The 19,634-nt window shown below is 36.2% G+C and overlaps 1 protein-coding gene across 1 annotated transcript in view; it reads right to left on the bottom strand.

The window, feature by feature from the left end:
* LRBA (LPS responsive beige-like anchor protein) overlaps positions 1-19,634 on the bottom strand; it is a 746,337-nt gene that overhangs the window by 620,783 nt on the left and 105,920 nt on the right. Inside the window, exons 9-15 of the mRNA XM_052655100.1 lie at positions 14,923-15,120; positions 14,595-14,728; positions 12,825-12,933; positions 12,379-12,531; positions 7,425-7,593; positions 3,608-3,687; positions 2,222-2,284 (exon numbers count right to left, since the gene is read on the bottom strand). Coding sequence (XP_052511060.1) covers positions 2,222-2,284; positions 3,608-3,687; positions 7,425-7,593; positions 12,379-12,531; positions 12,825-12,933; positions 14,595-14,728; positions 14,923-15,120 — 906 coding nt within the window. The remainder of the gene's footprint in view (positions 1-2,221; positions 2,285-3,607; positions 3,688-7,424; positions 7,594-12,378; positions 12,532-12,824; positions 12,934-14,594; positions 14,729-14,922; positions 15,121-19,634) is intronic.

The raw sequence follows: 19,634 nt of genomic DNA, 5'->3' as shown, positions 1-19,634 counted from the left end.
ATTTCACATGATGCACTCTGCATATATGTTAAATAAGCAGGGTGACAATATACAGCCTTGATGTACTCCTTTCCCAATTTGGAACCAGTTCCTTGTTCCACGTCCAATTCTGTTGCTTCTTGACCTGCACACAGGTTTCTCAGGAAGCAGGTATGGTGGTCTGGTATTCCCAACTCTTTAAGAATTTTCCACAGTTTGCTGTGATCCACAGAGTCAAAGGCTTTAGCATAGTCAATGAAGTAGAAACAGATGTTTTTCTGAAATTCTCTTGCCTTTTCTATTTCTTTCTATGGTTTTCTTTTTTTTTTTTTTTTTTGGTATTTTTTTGTATGTCTTTTCTATGTTTCTTTCTAGAATTCTCTTGCTTTTTCTATATCTATATATGTGGTAATAATAAGCTTTTCATTTTTTAATTTGTCCAAGGCAGACATGATGTGATAAACACCACTGAACTCACCACCTGGGCCACAGAAATATATACTGCAAGCCCATGTGCGTACAGACTGCCTCTTGACATTTTTCAAAATGGACACTGCAGTGGTGGTGCGGGTCTCATCACCCAAGTGGGGAACAGGGAAGCAAAATTTTTTTCTCAAAACTTTAAGGTGGGTTTTTGTTTGGGGCGGCATATTTTTCTCCCCTCTCTGGATTTGTACTTTTAAATCTTAAATGATACACTGTTAGGCATGACAGGTAGTTAAAGACGCAATAGAGAAGTGTTTAAAACACCTGTGTTAGCTAACAGGTTTCTGAATTTATTGCTCTATCTCCAGAGAGAAGGCTGGAGAAGGTAACAAGGATTTGTGTATCAGCTACTGCAGCCTTAAAACAAAGTTGGTGTCTCTTTGGACTTTAAAATTGTTCCTATACAGCTTCTTTTATTTTTGCTTAATCAGATACAAAGGGATACATGGCGGGGGTGGGGGGAAGGTTACAGACGACCAAAAAATGTTTATTGGGTGAACACACTTCTGTATATGGCATAATTTGATAACATTTGCAGAACAGCACAAGAATAAGCACATAGTTCTGAAATCTACAAATTTCAAGAAAACCCCTCACAATCTTTGTCAACTGTTCCGTGTATCATGAGGGCCTTATTGGGCACTACTAACCCAAAGATACAAAGGGAAGCAGCAGGCAGTCATCTCTATGGTGCCCTGCATCCAGGTTCATTTACTGCTTTTTAATTCCCGCTGTGGCAGCTACTTCAATATTTAATTCTCAATATGCTAAATAAATCATCTAGAGGTAGGGCACTGGGGTTTTGGAAAAGTGTGATTTGAAGGACCCCAAAAATATCTGATTTAATATTCAGGGAAACAGATCACTGTGACTTCCAGTTTTCATTTATGAAATATTTTGGTCCCAAATGGTCAAGAAAATCTAAAGAGACTACCCTACTCAAGAGGAAAAAGAAATCATAATCATTAATGTTTCGGTCAAACATGATGCCACCAAGAAATTTAACTCATTCTTTTCTGTCCCAATTAACAAAGACAGATCCAAACCACATCTCTCTATCTACTAATGATTTCAAAAGCCACTATTCTCATGCTGTAACAAACATGTTAACTCATAAAACATGAATTATACACAGGAATATCAGTTATCGTATAAAAGCCACACTTCATATGAAATTCACTTCCAGATTTAACTATGCAAAATACATTTAATTGGATTATTTATTTAGACTACATCGGGCAGATATCAAATTTTCCCAACTCTATAAAGGAAAAAACTCCAGACATTTCAACCTATTTAACCTCCTTTACAACCACATAAATTTAAATCAACTATAAATGAGTGATTTAACAGTACTTGATTATGCAAAATCAGTGGGAAAAGTATGTTAAGAATTCAAAAAAAGTCCAATCATTTGTAGTCATTTTTGTTATCTATTTTTCCATTTATTATACTGGTACCTGGAAATACACTGAAAGTATTTTTTGGTTATTAGGTTATTCTTTAGTCTTATTAGGTCAACGAGATCTTATTTTAATACATTTTAAACCCTCTCATGCTTATTCACAGAGGCATGCTGTGGTAATAAAGAATATTTAAATGTAATTTGCTAAGATTTAGTTCCTAGATACATTTACTCTCCATTCTGAGCATAGGTACAGGCATAGTTACATCATTAATGAGAGAGTTCTTTAACTCGTTTTTGTTTAAAAAAGCCCATAATATAACTTCCCAACATATAAAATTCACACGTTACCTCATGCATAGTGAGTAGATAATTAAGAATGGCCTGTAGTTCATCTTCCTTTACTCCATTATCCTTAAAAAACATAATACAAGTATTTTATACTTGCATATAAAAAATTTTTTTGAAAAGGAATATTACACACACAGATTTGCCAACTTGGTCAGTTGCTATAAACATAAATAAATGTAATATACAATCTAAACCAAAAAAAAAAAAAAAAAAAGAATCTAAACCTAAGATAAAAACTCAGGGAAGCACTAAAGACATGCAGTAGGCAACACAATGTAGAAAGTCAAAGAGATTAGACATCAGCACTGTTTTCAGCACCTTATAATGTGGATAGATGATAACTTATTTAGTAGAGCTTCAGAATCCTGAAGTAAGCAAAAACGATCATTGAGGGTATTACACCCATCACTCCTTTAAATATAGAAGGTAACTTTTCTGTTTATCTTTTTCTATTAAATTTGGAAACTAAAATGAACAGTTTCTAAAATTACCTAGCTAAAATGTCAGGTACTAAAAACTGAGTAGGAATTTCAGTGGAAAAAACATTGCACTTTTTAGTATGAATGCATTATGACAATTTTCAAGCTACTGTACTATTGATCATAAAACAAACATGAAATCTCAAAAAAGAACAATTAAGATAATTAGAAACAAAACACACTAGGAAAGAACATAAAGAGACAATGTGAAGGATAAATTTTTAAATAAATGGAGATAAGATATCTGATTCTGAAAGATATACCAAGTTAGGTCCATTTACCACAATATTATGTGGCAGCTAATAAAGCATTAAACTATAAAGAATACAAAATAAAATGATATAGGAAAATACTGAATAAAATATTGAGAACAAATATATTTATATGTTGGCATCTTATAAAACCAAAACACCTTCCTGAAAAATAATATTAAATTTTACTTTACAGATAGTGGAAGGAAATGTAACAAAATGTAATCATTTCTATCCCGTCTATTTTTATACAGGAAAATTATTTTTCAAAATCTGGATGTCAGGTACCGGGAATCTCTAAAAATGAAACCTCCTCCTTTTGAGCAGCTCTGCTGACTGTTGTATCCCCAGGTCTAAGACTAGGAGGAACTGCCAGCAACTCAATAAACACTTGCTGAATGAAACTATGAATACACTTGAACTCCAACAGAAATTCATATATGCTATAATTATCAATCTCTAATTCAGCATTAATGTTTATGGATATAGGCCTAGGAAACAATAAGAAAAAACAAACAGGGAAATAAACACCTTTCAAAGTAGTTTCCACTCTGTAAACCCATTAACAGAGCAAAGAATAGATAAACCAACAGAGCAGTTTCTGTGAAATTATGTTACAATAAACACATGCTAGAGGATAAGAAATGTGAACTCACCTTCATTACTAATTGCTTAATAAACATCAACAAGAATGCTCGTAGAGAAAACATTTCTTTTTGATTAGGTCGTGGTCCATCTTTTAAAAAAAGACAAACACATATGCACACACATTGAGTATTTCAAAGACCTCGAAGCTAAGTATAAAATTCCCATTCCCAACAGCTTTCCCACTTACTTATAAGAAACATAAAAGTAACTTTCCTGAAGAGTTTAATGTCTCTAGAAAAACAAGCATGCAACCTCAACATGATTGCATATACAGTGCTTCCAATGTACAAAATCAGTTACATAAAAACTGCAATGAAGACATTTGTTTTTGACTAAGGTCAAAGGAATTTCAAACCAGAAAGATGAGGTAACAAATTTACAGTTAGCTTTAAAAGACTCTCTGGGAATCTTACTATGGCAACATAAGTTTACAAAGGAAAAAGCGCAAAAGACAGTCTAAACTCTACATGGGAACTTAATATGAAAAAACTTTTGTACTGTTACCACTGTATAAGCTAATATAAAACCCTCAAAAAGTACACTTCAACACAACATCATCCACGAAGGAGGGAGACATTGTGCTGACCACCTCTGATATCTCCTTCTCTGTTTGAAAAAGTCCTTGGTCACACATGGCTCACATTAAAGTCAATTTTCATGTCTGAAACGTATAATTCCTAAGTAGAAAGCTTTTGAAACCAAATACTCATTGTCCTAAGATCCCAACTCAGGTACTTGCTTGCCTCATATTTTCTGCAATTTTCCCCCCACTAATCATTATTTACAGCTAGTTCCTAGACCACCAAAGCACAGAACCAACACGACCTTGAACAGATCAATTAAACTAGGAAGAAAATTGTTTCAAATTTGTTCCACATGACTATTCCTAGACAAAGAAAAGGTTACAGAGCTACAACAGAATCATTAAGTTTGGCCAGCTTTCTCACTTGAAGTATGAGACTTTCCCAAGATCACTAATCAGTTAGAAAATCAAGGCCAGAATATAATGCAAACACCCAGGACAGTACATGACACACACCATCAGGGAGTAATATTTAGTTCTAGATCTGCCGCAACATGCCAGCTTAAACAAGACCATGGAACTGTCATGTGTCCTCACAGCTTTCTAAATGATAGCATACCGTCTGATAATAAATCAGGGTTATTTTGAAAGGGATTTAAAAAAATATTGTACAAATATGAAACCTCGTCTCTGTAAATCACTGAACAACCAAAGCCTCTGAGTAAAAAATCAGAATGTATCTTGTTTCACTCTCCTGCATCTATCTCCTGATTTAAAACAACAGCCCTCAATTCTTATGAAGGGACTGCACCCATCTTCACACTCAGATCATGTGTTCTGGGGGTAAGAAGGGCCTCCTCCTCTGGGCAGTTTGAAGAACACTGCCACGCAGATGGACACACGAGGCAATCAGAGCCAGTGAGTCAATAAAAGAGACTAAAAAGACTTTTGCTGGAAATGCTCGATGCAGGCAGATACTCTCGCTAGATTTAAAGCTGTGGGGATGTGAAGGTAGGAGGGCTGCTTGCTACTACAAAGAGAGAAGCTACAGGAAAAGAGCCAACACAGAAGAACTGGGACGTGGAGAGAGACAAACTGACAAAATGGCAGGGGCCGTGTTCGGAGCCCCTGCACCAAATTCTACTGAAACTATCAGCCTGTTAACCCTGGTTAACACTCTTTTACGATATAAACCTGCAGTAACAGGCAAGTTTGACCTTGGAGTTCAAAAGGAAGCAGAGTAAAGGCTAACACAGTTTTGTCAAGAGAACACACTGGTGATAGTAAACACACTCTTCCAACCACACGTGAGATGACTCTACACACAGATGCCACCATATGGTTAATACCAACATCAGACTGATTATATTCTTCGCAGATGAAGATGGAGACGCTCTGCTGCTGCTGCTAAGTCGCTTCAGTCGTGTCCGACTCTGTGCGACCCCAGAGACGGCAGCCCAGCAGGCTCCCCCTGGATTCTCCAGGCAAGAACACTGGAGTGGGTTGCCATTTCCTTCTCCAATGCATGAAAGTGAAAAGTGAAAGTGAAGTCGCTCAGTCATGTCTGACCCTCAGCGACCTCATGGACTGCAGCCTTCCAGGCTCCTCCATCCATGGGATTTTCCAGGCAAGAGTACTGCAGTGGGAGATGCTGTAATAGTCAGCAAAAATAAGCCCTAGAGCTGAATTTAGAAAAGGCAGAGGAACCAGAGATCAAATTGCCAACACACGTTGGACTACAGAGAAAACAAGCGAATTCTAGAAAAACATCTACTTCTGCCTCACTGATTACGCTAAAGCCTTTGACTGCGTGGATCCCAACAATCTGTGAAAAATTCTTAAAGAGACAAGAATACCATACCACCCTACCTATCTCCTGAGAAGCTTCTAAGCAGGCCAAAAAATAACAGAACAGACATGAACAACTGACAGGTTCAAAACTGGGAAAGGAGTACAACAAGGCTGTATATTGTCACCCTGCTTATTTAACTTACATGCAGGGTACATCAAGCAATATGCTAGACTGGAGGAATCACAAGGTGGAATCAAGATTGCTGAGAGAAATACCAACAATCTCAGATATGCAGATGATACCACTCTAAAATCATTACGGATGGCAACTACAGCCATGAAATTAAAAGACAGATGTTCCTTGGAAGAAAAGCTATGAAAAACCTTGACAGTGTATTAAAAACCAAAGACATCGCTTTGCTGACAAAGGTCCATATGGTCAAAGCTATGGTTTTCCCAGTAGCCACATACAGATGTGAGAGTTGGACCATAATGAAGGCAGAGTACCGAAGAAGTGATGCTTTCAAACTGTGGTGTTGGAGAAGACTCTTGAGATTCCCTTAGACAGCAAGGAGATCAAACCAGTCAATCCTAAAGGAAATCAGCCTTGAATATTCATTGGAAAGACTGATATTAAAGCTGAAGCTCCAATATTTGGCCACCTTATGTGAAGAGCCAAGTGACTGGAAAAGACTACGATGTTGGCAAAGATTGAGGGCAGGAGAAGGGGGCAAAAGAGGATGAGATGGTTGGACGGCATCATCGACTCAATGGACCTGAGTTTGAGCAAACTCCAGGAGATAGTGAAAGACTTCCGAAGCCTGGCATGCTGCAGTCCATGAAGTCACAAAGAATGGGACACAACTTAGCGAATGAACAACAATGAGCAATGATATAAGCCGTTTTAGGCAGGTTTTACAATACTTTAAATGAGCCACTATTTGTCACAATTTTTATTTTGACCCCTTCTATGAACGATTGACATAATGAATGAACGTTATGCTTCCAATAAGTTAGTTCCGATTATACAGGAAAATAATTACTGAAATTCTGTAGTTTCCTTAAATTAGTTATTAGAAGCAGATACTCCCTACTCCTACAAAAAAATCTCCATTCTCTCAAAAAACACTGCTGTCAATGACTTTCAATGGAATAACTGAACTCAACATCAATACTAGTTGCTAATATAGAATTTTCTCACATTCTCAATGTCTTAGAAATCATCCTAGTCACATTTGATCGCCAAAGAACTCATACTAGCAAAAGTAGCATTCTTCCATAAAAATAGTGAGCTGTTAATCTCTGTCAGCCACAATTTAGGACAAACTATTAAAATTATCAGCAAGATTAAAATAAAATTTTGCCATGAAAACATTTAGAAAAACTTTCAGAATTATGTATTGGTTTCAGAAAAAAAGAGATGGAAGACAGACGGAGGGAAGGAAGGAGGAAAGGGAAAATCCTGACCTTGCATATATATGTAACATAATATACAGACAGAGATGAAATACCTAATCCTTTTGGGGTAATCCCACTCCGATCCTGAGGATTCACTGCCCAGTAGTAGTACTTCAGTGTGTGCATTATGAGAAGCACTGTTCCAACTCTCCGAATGGCATTATATATGTTGACTGTGCCAATGAATTCCGTGGACAGGTAAGTATAGAGTGTCAACTGCACCTAGAGAATCAAAAGGAAGAGCTCAAGTCAAAGAAACAGACCAGCATTTTACCATTCTTTCCAGTAATACTCTCAGGTTGCTCTATTCGGGCCACACTTGTTCTAAAAAGCAAGCTGCTTAATTAGCTTGACAGTAACCTCCACGTTAACACACAACATATAGCCACTGACACATATCCAGAAGCACACACACTCCTTATAAAACAAACCCAGGCAAAGGCTACTTTTACAGCAGCACTATGAAGAAAACATCCCCACATATACCATGTTTTTGCAGCACTATTCCTATAGTGCTGAGAAAACTGATTCCTATTTAGCAATGAGCAATTATTCATAAACTCACACACTTCTTTATAATAAACCTACTATTTATACTTTGCATAATTGTTCTCAAAAGCTAGAAATTGTCTTTGCTCTGGAGAAACCCAGTAGCTGGAATAACTCGTAAGAAATTAAAAAAACAAGCAGGAATAACTAAAAACCAGATCAAAAAAAGAAAATCACACAAAAATATGTAAAGCCTACCTTAAGAAATATGTTAGAAAAAAAGAATTTTGTTATAGCAGCTCATTACTACAAAGATTGTGATTATAATATTATAGTCTCTAAAATTCATAAACAATTATACTCTACTACTAACAACAGCACAAAGTAAAAACCACTTTTGTTCTACTTTCATATCGAAATCAAGAATTCTTCACTGCATTACTAGTGGACATACTTAATAAACTAAAAAATATTAAGGAAGGCATTAAATTTGACCAAAACTCAAACTACTCCTGATCATTTACAACTGAACATTTATGTTTAAACATAATGGACATTCCCAGATGCTGGGGGCATTTTCCTTTTTAAGCCTGAAAGATAAAAATTAGGTGCCTACATTCCAGATGCCCTATAAACAAACAATCAAGGTTAAATGAATAAGGGAGTCAATCAGTAACAATACATGGTAAAGAACGGCAGACTCTGAGCCCCTTAAAATCGAAGTCTGAAAGATGACTGTAGGTCACTGTTGTCGTTTAGTAGCTAAGTCATGTTTGAGTCTTTGCCAACCCATGGACTGTAACCTGCCAGGCTCCTCTGTCCATGGGCTCTCCCTGGCAAGAATACTGGAGTGGGTTGCCACTTCCTTCTCCAGGGGATCTTCCTGACCCAGGGATGGAACCCACATTTCCTGCACTTACAGGCAGACTCTTTACTGCTGAACCACCAGAGAAACCCAACTGTAGTCTGGAAAATCATAACATGCTATAATCCAGAGTTGCTGAAAGATAACATCATTTTGATGTTGCTGCTGCTGCTGCTGCTGCTAAGTCGCTTCAGTCATGTCCGACTCTGTGCGACCCCATAGACGGCAGCCCACCAGGCTCCCCCATCCCTGGGATTCTCCAGGCAAGAACAGTGGAGTGGGTTGCCATTTCCTTCACCAATGCATGCAAGTGAAAAGTGAAAGTGAAGTCGCTCAGTTGTATCCGACTCTTCGCGACCCCATGGACTGCAGCCCACCAGGCCCTCCGTCCATGGGATTTTCCAGGCAAGAGTTCTGGAGTGGGGTGCCATTGCCTTCTCCGTTGATGTTGCTACTGCTGTTCACACAGACAGCGCAGCTTACTTGTTATTGAGGATATACAGAACTTTCTATGACATGATTCAAATTAACTGTGATATTTCAATCAGAAAATATTTACCTTCGCCTATATTTGTAGCACTGTATTACTGAATATACAATGGTACAGACACTGTCCCTCAGTAGCTAAAAATCTAATGGAGAAGATTAAAAATACACACAATTTTAAGTGAAAAACCAAAGGGAGTAAATACCCCTACTGAAACTTAAGAAAGCTCGTGTGGTAATATGTAATTAATTGCAAAACGAGTGCTATAGAGCTGTTAAATACTATTAATTCAAAGGCCAGAGAAATTACTTTGGGGTAAGCTAAAATAGTCAAGAAAACTTTCACTAATAGAGTAGATATTAAGGTAGGCTTTGAAGATGAGTAGTTCTAACAATAAGAGGAAATTTCAAATAGAGAAAATTGTAGATAATACAAAAAGCTTCCCTAGATCTAGAACAACCATCCTCAATCTTGCCTGCATTAAAATACCTGGAAAACATTTTTAAAATACCTGTCTGGGTCTTGTCCCAGAGCAATTAAATTAGAATCTAGGGAAGAGGGAGTGAGATTCTGTTTTCATTTTAAAAAAAAAACACCTTTCCCAACTAATTCTGTAGACAGCCAAGATTAAGAACCCCTGCTCCAGGATAACTTTTGGTACCCACCTACCCATTGAGGATAACTGATTTTCATATAGAAAGCCTAGAAAGAACTGGCATGAAGACTTAATGCTTTATTCTGAAAACAAAGAGAAACCATGACAAATTCGGGGGCTAAGAAATGTTCTGATGAGAGTGACTGTGACATGTTGAAAGCATGAAGGAATTCTAACAAAAAGTGAGAAACTAAGATATGGAAAACTGGAGAAAGTCAGTTTCCTGAGAATGGTACTACAGCTGAAGAAAAATTAATAGGACTGGACAGCAACATACTGAGGTAAATAAGAACAGTGGCCTCAGGATCATGCATATCGATTATGAATAATTCTTCACTCTATATAATCCAATAACCACACAAATCATACATGAAAATGTCCTTCCCATTACACCTGAATTCTGTGTATGAGAGCAGGGATCAGATCTGTCTTATTCACCACTGTATCCATAGGGCTGGCCACTCAACAAATGGAAGACTACTGTCTACAAGAAAACTCATCTCTCGTGTTAGGTCATTCAAAAGACTGTCTCTGAGCAAATGAAGCTTAAATGCGTATTATAAAAGATGGGAGCAGCCTGTTCCAAAAGCAAAGACTGATTCATACGACCATACTCTCAACTTTGGTAACCAGAGGTGAATTTACCATGGAGCTAACGAAGCTTAAACTTTATGCCCACTCATCTACACATGTTCCTTCCAAAATCCTAAACCTAATTTTACATGTTGCATTCTTTTTGTTAAGAAGCCCCTTTCTCCCCCAAACTGTATGACCTTTAGGTCAAACAAACTTTATATCTGCCTTTTGTTATAACTACCTTGATGATAAAATTAGATATAACCCCTCAAGGATACACAAAGCATAAGGGTGAAACAAAACTGAAGTTTAATATTAACAAATCACCTGCAAATTCTAAGAAGGAAATTAAAGAAAATTATTAACAAGGAAAAGGTAAGAAATACAGTGCAATAATACTATGGACTTAAGGAAATGATATAATGAAATTTTTTAAATATTCCCCTACAACTAAGTATCTAATAAGAGGAGGTTTTCTGACCACATCAAAAGAGGCCCAAAGGCTTACAAATGCACTTAGTAAGACAAAGAAGTGTTTAGTAAAAAGTTTAAGAAGTAACTTGAAACAATCCTTGAAAAGAAATAAGACTGAGGGTCATAGAAGAGAAAGAGGTCAAATTTGAGCCCAGAGATAAAGAGCTACAACCTCCAGCTGCCTCCTTTGATTATTTCCAAATGGCAATCAGAGTGAGCAGCTGTTTTTCTCCTTAACATCTGAAAAGAGCAGCTGAAAATAAGATACTATGACTCCAGAAGAGCAAAAAAGTCTGCAGACATTTTTTTCTGACAACTAAAGTAAGTACGTGTTATTCCAACCTGAACAATGATAAACACTTGCAAGTGAACCAGAAAGGAGAGGGGGAGAGAGGAAATCAAATGTTTAGGATAACTCAATAGAACATTAGGATTTATCAAAAGTTTCATTTACATATTTTATCACAAATTCGCTTATGTTTACTTAATGCAATCGGTTTGCTGTTATAGTACTAAACTACTGTATAAAATATAATTGTTTAATAATTTTAATTAATGTGAAATTAAAATGATTAAATGAGACCAGCACATCATGGAAGCCTTCAAGAAAGGGTGACATTTCAGCTGTTCCTGTAAGAGTTAAACTCAGTATCTCATCATTTTGGTGGAAGGAATATGTATATCTAACACAGAGAGAGAGAGCACAATGAGTATAATTTATATGTATGTATATACATTCATACATACATAAGGGTGCATAGATATATATGCAATCCAACTATGGTTAAGGAAATGTACATCAAAATCTCTCCCAAATAAAATTTTATTTAACAAAGAAAATATATACTATTTCTGTATTTCAAAAATGCTATTACTGCTTTAGGAAGGGAGGGACGGATGGAGGGAGGGAGGAAATACTGTCTTGCAAAAGTACATTTAGTCAAGTGGGAGGGAGGTTCAAGAGGGAGGGGACATGTACTATTTTTGTGCTTTAGTTGCTAAGTCCTATCCAACTATTTTGTGACCCTATGGAGTATTTAGCCTGCCAGGTTCCTTGTCCATGGGATTTCCCAGGCAAGAATACTAGAGAGGATTGCCATTTCCGTCTCCAGGGGATCTTTCGACTCAGGGATTGAACCCACATCTCCTGCGCTGGCAGGCAGGTTCTTCACCGCTGACCCACCAGGAAAGCCCTGGATATATATGTATGTATGGCTGGTTCACGTTGTTGTATGGCAGACACCAACACAACACTGTAAAGCAATTATCCTCAATTATTAATTTTTTTTAAAAGTACATTTATTATCAATTTTAAAAAAGTACATTTAGTCAAAAAATGCATTCCACTGAAACCTTACACAACAGCATGTAAAAGGATGAAAGAAAATCCTCTTCATTATCACTCTTCTCAAGTACAAACATGTAGTGAACATACTAGCACAAAATCAATGTATGGATTACCTTGGCAGGGGTATGAATCCATATAGCTGGGTTAAGAAGAATGTGGTCACACAATTGCTTGAGTAGGGGCATCCCATTCGGCAGATTACTCAGGTATTTTGAAAATACGAGGCAAAGTTCAAGTACTGCTCTGCTGACATGGGATTTGGAAGACTGCAGAGGAAGATATTTCAAAGGTCACTATCAACACAAAGCAAGGGAAGTAAGTTAAACGTTGTCAATACCAGAAAAAAGTTGGTCGACAAACTATGCTCAAAGTTAAAGATGCTTTAAGATTCAATAAAACAGTGGGGGCAAGGTAAAACAGCAATAGGTTGTTTTAATTTAGGTAACTTTACATTAACCAAAGAGATACACTTGCAAACAGAATTTCTCAGCTTCTTAGGAGACCAAGTTTCCTGGACTACAAATGAAGAATCAAAAATGTAAAGCATTTCATACTTTACCTTTTCAAGGCTATATCCTATGACCAAGAAGCCCTTGCAGGCAAGCATCTGCTCTTGCATAGCAATTGAGTTCTTCAACAACTCCATGATAAAAGCCAGCAAAGTTGAACTGGAACAAGGAAACAAGAAAACAACAATGGTTTGAAAAACCACATTCTCTTTAAAAAAAAATGGGAGGGAGGTGGTTAGATAGATACAGTCTTTCAATTACCCTTAATGAAAAGTTTCTATTCCACAGAAACTGATGCTTTACTAAAACTACCTCCAATATTATTTCAGGAAAGATTAGGACTTATTAGTCAAATACTTAGCTCATATTCTTTATCATAAATATGTTAATAAATGAATTACTTTTGAAACATTATGACAAACAGGCACAAAATAGAGAAAAATTAGCAATGTCCAAAAACAAGTAGTAAGATGGCTAATAGAAGTTTATTACTTTGCCCTAAGAAATGGATGCAACTCAGATGAGCAAGTATATTCAATTTTGGAGAGTCAGAGGCCAAACAGATGGAAAAGATATGGAGCAAGCACTAGGACAGAAATCCGCAAACTGGCTTAATTTGAACAGAGGACAGGGTACGTAAAGGGGAAGATAAACAAGGATGTAGGCGAACTGAAGTGTTCAAACGACAATTTAAATATTTTCCTCATTAGCCAGACAGAAAAAGTTAAAGCAGTAAGGCTACAGTCATGCTTCCAACCTCATAACTTTTATATACTCAACATGGAATAGAATAAAGGTCAACTGTTCTGTCCCTCTCAAAAGTTTTGAGAGATTCCCACTAGGAAAGGGAGAACAGCCAACCTCCTCCACAAAAGTACTTCTACTTTTTAACTGTCAGCAATTCTAATAAAGTTGAAAAGTTTAAAGAAAATAACTGAGCTTTGTTACAAAGATTACACACTAGGATGCAAAAAAAATTTTATGAAGGAACAATAGGTCAAGGATAATTTTAATTATTTTAAATGTAGCCAATAAACACTAGCTTTGATACATAATTCCTTTTAAAAATAACTCATTTTCTTGCCTAAAAATAATCTGGAAAATTTATTATAACACTAAACATATACATTGGTAGTAGACTTCAAGTTGCATGTAAAAGTAGAAATTAGAAATAGAATTTCAAAAAGGGAGAACACAAAAAACATTAAAATCACTCAATTAATAATTAAACATAATTATTTTATTATAAATAGTTTCACTAGGATATATAGCCATAAAAAATTCATTTCCACATCCTCTCCAACATTTTAATAACTTGTCCTAGAATTCATGTCTCTTCCCTTTTTTTTACTCAACACTAAAAGACAGGAGACAAAAGTGCCAAATAAGCAATTTAGTTTTGAAAAGACCAAATCACTTAGTATTATGTAACATAAAAATTTCACATTTCAATGTTACCTGCAATAATAATTAAATTCAATATATTACCTGCAATAATAATTAAATATGGAAAACTTACCATAAGAAATTACTGCCAAATAACCATTTTAAATATTTTTAGTTAAAAATACCTACATTTCTGATATTATTACCATGACTAACTTTATTCAAAGCATTATTTTTTTAGAGCTCCCTATTTCCTACTGATAAAGAATTTAAATATTATCAGAATTGAATTTGTAATAACAATTATAATTCACAAATTTCTTTAGGTTCTTTATTATCCCTACAACAACTTTACAAGATTGAAAAAAAACATTGTGCAGCTCCATGGTGAGAATAACTCACATCAAATGAAAGAAAAAAACAAAAGGACTCACCATATAGTCAAGTCAATTTCATCAGATAAATATTGCTTATAATCCAACTGTGCAAACAGTGGAAACAGCACTTGTACTCCTCCAATCGAATGCATGGCACTTTGGATAGAATGGGTTAAAACCGCCTTCACATCCTTGTAAAATAGAAGACATGGTAAAGGTTCCAATGATTCTTTTCCAAAAACTAAATATATTTTATTAAAAGTAAAATATAACAGGAACAATAAAATGTTACAGTTCACGTATTCGTAATAGAAGCTACTAAATACACCTCAATAATACATCAAAATTTACCATTAAAAATATTGTTAAATACCATTCCTAGTACCTGGAGCATGAGTGCGTGCGGTGAATGAACAAAAATCGAAGGGTTGTCCTTAGGGGATGATTCAAGACAGAGTTGGGCATCTGTGGCGCGTGGATTGTACGTGAATGCAATGGCACCAGAGAGTTTGCCATCATACAATAAAAGCTTGTGATGCTCAGCAAGGAACAGGTCACTTTCTGCTTTGAATTTAAATGTACCCTAAGAATAAAAAGTCAAACAGGTAAGATACTATGCCACAAAAAGAATATCTAACTATAAAGCACCACAAATATAAAAATTCAAGGAGAGTATTGACCATTTCCTTAACAATATCAATTAAGACAAGCCCTGCATGTTTAATTACTTCTAAAGTAGTCTGAATTCATTTTAAAGGTATAACGGAAGTCACCTTGACATTAAATTTTTCATTTAAAAAAAATGCAAAATTTAATGTCCTACAAAGCATGTTTTGTTTTTCTCCCATTTACTTTTGTCTTTTTTGATTCTCTTAATTTTGTTAAAAGGAACATTTAAAATAAAATTTACCATCTTAAATATTTTTCAAGTGTATAGTACAGTGTTGTTAACTACAGTACACTATTGTATAACAAATCTCTAGAACTTTTACATCTTGCTAAATTGAAATTCCCACTGAATAACAACTCATTTCCACCGCCTGCATCCCACTCCCAACCCCCTAGCAATCATGTTCTACTTTCTGGTTCCATGAGCTTGATTACTCTACGTAACTAAACTGGGGAAGTCACAGAGCATGTGTCTTTTTGTGAGCAGCATACCATCCTCAAGATTCACCTGTGTTGTGGCATGTGTCAGAATTTTTTTTCTGTTTACAGTTGACTAATATTCCATTGTAAATATGTATCATATTTTCTTTATTCATTCATCCATAGACAATCAGGTTGCTTCAACCTCCTACCTACTGTGTGAACAATGCTGCAATGAACATGGGTGTGCAAACAGCTCTTTCATATCCTTTCATTTATCTCATATATATTTACAGAAGTAAGATTGCTCAGTCGGGGTCTTCCCTGGTGGCTCAATGGTAAAGAATCTGCCTGCCAGTGCACAAGACTCGGGTTTGGATCCCACACGCTACAGAGCAACTAATAAGCCCGTTTGCCACAACTATCGAGCCTGTGTCACGGAGCCCAGGAACCACAACTACGGAACCCATGTCCCACAACTACGGAAGCCTGCTCACCCTAGAGCCCACGCTTTGCAGCAAGAGAAGTCAGCACACTGCAACCAGAGAGTAAGCCCAGCACTCCACAGCTAGTGAAGACCCAGCAGAGTCAAAAATAAATAAATGAATAAAATTTTTAAAATGATCGCTCAATCAGGTGGTAATTATATTTTTAATTTCTTGAAGAATCACCATATAGCTTTCCACAGAGGTTGCACTATTTTACATTCCCATCAGTAGTGCATAAGGAAACCAATTTCTCCACACTTATATTTGTTTAACAATTGTTATCCTAATGGGTATAAGGTGATTATCTATTATGGTTCTAATTTATATTTCTCTGATGATTAGTGATTTTGAGCTTTTCATATGCCTGCTGCCCATTTATATATTTTCTTTGGAAAAAATGTCTTTTGGGGTTATTTGCCCACTTTAAATGAGTTGAGTTTGTTGCTGTTGTTGAGTTGTATATCCATCAAATATTGTGGATATTATTAATCCTTTACCAAATGTATGGTTCGGAATATTTTCTTCCATTCAGTGGGTTGCCTTTTCACACTGTTTCTTGATGCACAAAAAATTTCAATGCACAAAAGATTGTAAGACACATTTGTCTATTTTTGTCTTTGTTGTCTATTTCATTTTTTTTGGTGTCATATCCAAAAAATTATTGCCAAACTCAATGTCATGAAGCTCTGTGTGTTTTCATGCAGGAGTTTTATAGTTTAGGTCTTATGTTTACCTTTAATCTATTAATCCTATGGACAGAGAAGCCTGGCAGGCTACAGTCCATGGGGCTGCAAGAGTCAGACATGACTTAGCAACTACACCACCACCACCAATCTATTTTGAGTTAATTATAATACATGGAAGGTAGGGATCCCACTACTTTTTAAAACACCGTATGTTTAAAAAAAAAGTGTTAAAGAGATTAACCTTTCTCCATTTCAGGGTTTTGTATCCTTATAGAGAATCATTTTACCATAAATGAAACTGATTTCTGGACTCTGTTCTGTTCCATTTCTCTATGTATCAAAATGTTTTGATTACTGTACCTTTATACTATGTTTTGAAATCCTGAATTGTAGGAACTCTTTAAATAACTTATCCTTTTGTAAGATTGCTTTAGCTATTTGGGAACTCTTGAGATTTCATGAGGATTTTACAGTGGCTTTCTATTTCTGCAAAAAAAAATGCCATCTGGATTTCAATAGGAATTGTCCTAAATCCGTAGATCACTTTGGGTAGTATGCATCTTTAACAATATTAAGTCTTTCAATCCATGAACACAAGGTGTCTTGTCATTGATTCATGTCTTAATACTTTCAGCTATGTTTCATACTTTTCACTGTACAAGTCTTATATCCTGCTGGTTTATTCCCAAGTATTCCATTTTATGCTATTGTAAATGGCATTACTGTCTTCTTGTCTTTTTGGATTGCTCATTGTTAGTGTATAGAAATGCAACTAATTTTTGTTGTATACAATGTCAGCTGTGGGCTTTTCATATATGGCCTTATCATTTTGAGGAGTTTCCTTTTAGTTGTGAGGCTTCCCTGATGGCTCATACAGTAAAGCGTCTGCCTGCAATGTGGGAGACCCGGGTTTGATCCCTGGGTTGGGAAGATCCTCTGGAGAGGTAAATGGCAACCCACTCCAGTAGCTCTGCCTGGAAAATCCCATAGACAGAGGAGCCTGGTATGCTACAGTCCATGGGGCCACAAAGAGTCGGACACGACTGAGCGACTTCACTTTCACTTTTCACTTTCCTTTGTAATTTGTTGAGTGTTTTTATCATGAAATAGCATTGAATCTTCTCAAATGTCTTCTCTGCCATCTATCGAGATGATTATGTAATTTTTGTCCCTCACTCTGTTAATGTGGTGTACGGCACTGATTTATTCTCATATGTTGAACCAGACTTATATTCCAGGAATAAATCCCCAGTGGTCATAGGGTATGATCCTTTTAATGTGCTCTTGAATTTCATTTGCTACTATATTGTTGAGGATTTCTGAATTAATATTAAATAAGGATATGGATATTAATCTGTAGCTTTCTTGCAGTGGTTTTTTTTTTTTTTTTGGCTGTGGTTTCAGGGCAATGCTGGACTCTAGAAATGAGTTTGGAAGTGTTTCCTCCTCTTTTTATTTTTTGGAAGAGTTGAGGAGAATTGGTGTTATGTCTTCTTTAATGTTTGATAGAATTCTCCAGTGAAGCCAGTTAATCCTGTGCTTTTCCTTATTCAGAGATTTTTGATTACTACCAATTTCCTTACCAGTTATAATCTATTCAAATTTATATTTCTTCAGTCTTGGTAGGTTGTATGTTTCTAGGGAACAACTATTAGGTTGATATAAAAGTAATCGCAGTTTCAGACCATGAATTTTAAATGATTCTTACTAGGATCACGTGTTAGTTGCACAGTCATGTCTAATTCTTTGTGACCCCATGGGGTCCTCTGTCCACAAAATTCTCCAGGCAAAAATAATGGAGTGGGTAGGCATTTCCTTTTCCAGAGGATCTTCCCAAGCCAAGGATCAAACCTGGGTATCCTGGATTGCAGGTAGATTCTTTACTGTCTGAGCCACCAGGAAGCCCTATCCTAGGCTCAAATACATCTTTATGAATCAAAATAGGAACAATTACAATCAACACTTTTCCAACAAGAAATGTTTGTTTATTCCTGTAGCATAACAATCCATGCTTTGGAATCTGATGAACTCTTGGAAAGCATTTTCTGCCTCCTGCTGGTTGGCAAGAGGTCAGCTGAACATGGCAGATGAGCCAAAACTTCGTAGCCCAATTTGTTCAACTTTTGAAGTGTTGGGTGTACAACATGCGGTCGGGCGTCGTGATGGAGAAGAACTGTGCCCATTCTGTTGACCAATGCTGACTGTAAGTGCTGAAGTTTTCGGTGCATCTCATTGATATGCTGAGCATACTTCTCAGATGTAAAGGTTTCAGCAGGATTCAGAAAGCTGCAGTGGATCAGACAGGCAGCGGACCATCCAACAATGACCACGACCTCTTTTTGTTACAACTTTAACTTTGGGAAGTACTCCGGAGTTTCTTCTCAGTCCAACCACTGAGCTGGTCACTGCCAATTATCAGATAAAATTCACTTTTCATCGCACATCAAAATCCAACAGAGAAATGGTTTGGGAGATTAAGGATCAATTTTCTAAAAACAAATACTGACACAATCTAAATATTTAACTGATTCCTTTGAGTTTACAAAATTAATTTGCGACATAGTACGGAGCAGAAAAAAGTCCAATTAAAAACAGTAATTTACTCTTTGATCCTGTTCAAAGTACAGTGTGTTAACATAAGCAGACAGAAGCCTTGAAAATAAACAACTAAACAAACATTTTACTTGATATTTTATGTGAAATTTGGGAGTAAATGATTCCTACTAACAAACCTAAACTAAACTAAATCTAAACAAAAGTAAGTGACATATGTCAGAACAGCTGTTAACTATACGGAAAGATTATGCATATGTAAATACTTTTTGATTAATTAA

Source organism: Budorcas taxicolor, chromosome 17 (genome assembly GCF_023091745.1).
Source record: "Budorcas taxicolor isolate Tak-1 chromosome 17, Takin1.1, whole genome shotgun sequence".
Classification (NCBI taxonomy): domain Eukaryota; kingdom Metazoa; phylum Chordata; class Mammalia; order Artiodactyla; family Bovidae; genus Budorcas; species Budorcas taxicolor.
The sequence above is the reverse complement of the archived record's forward strand: the minus strand, read 5'-3'. Positions and strand labels throughout refer to the sequence as shown.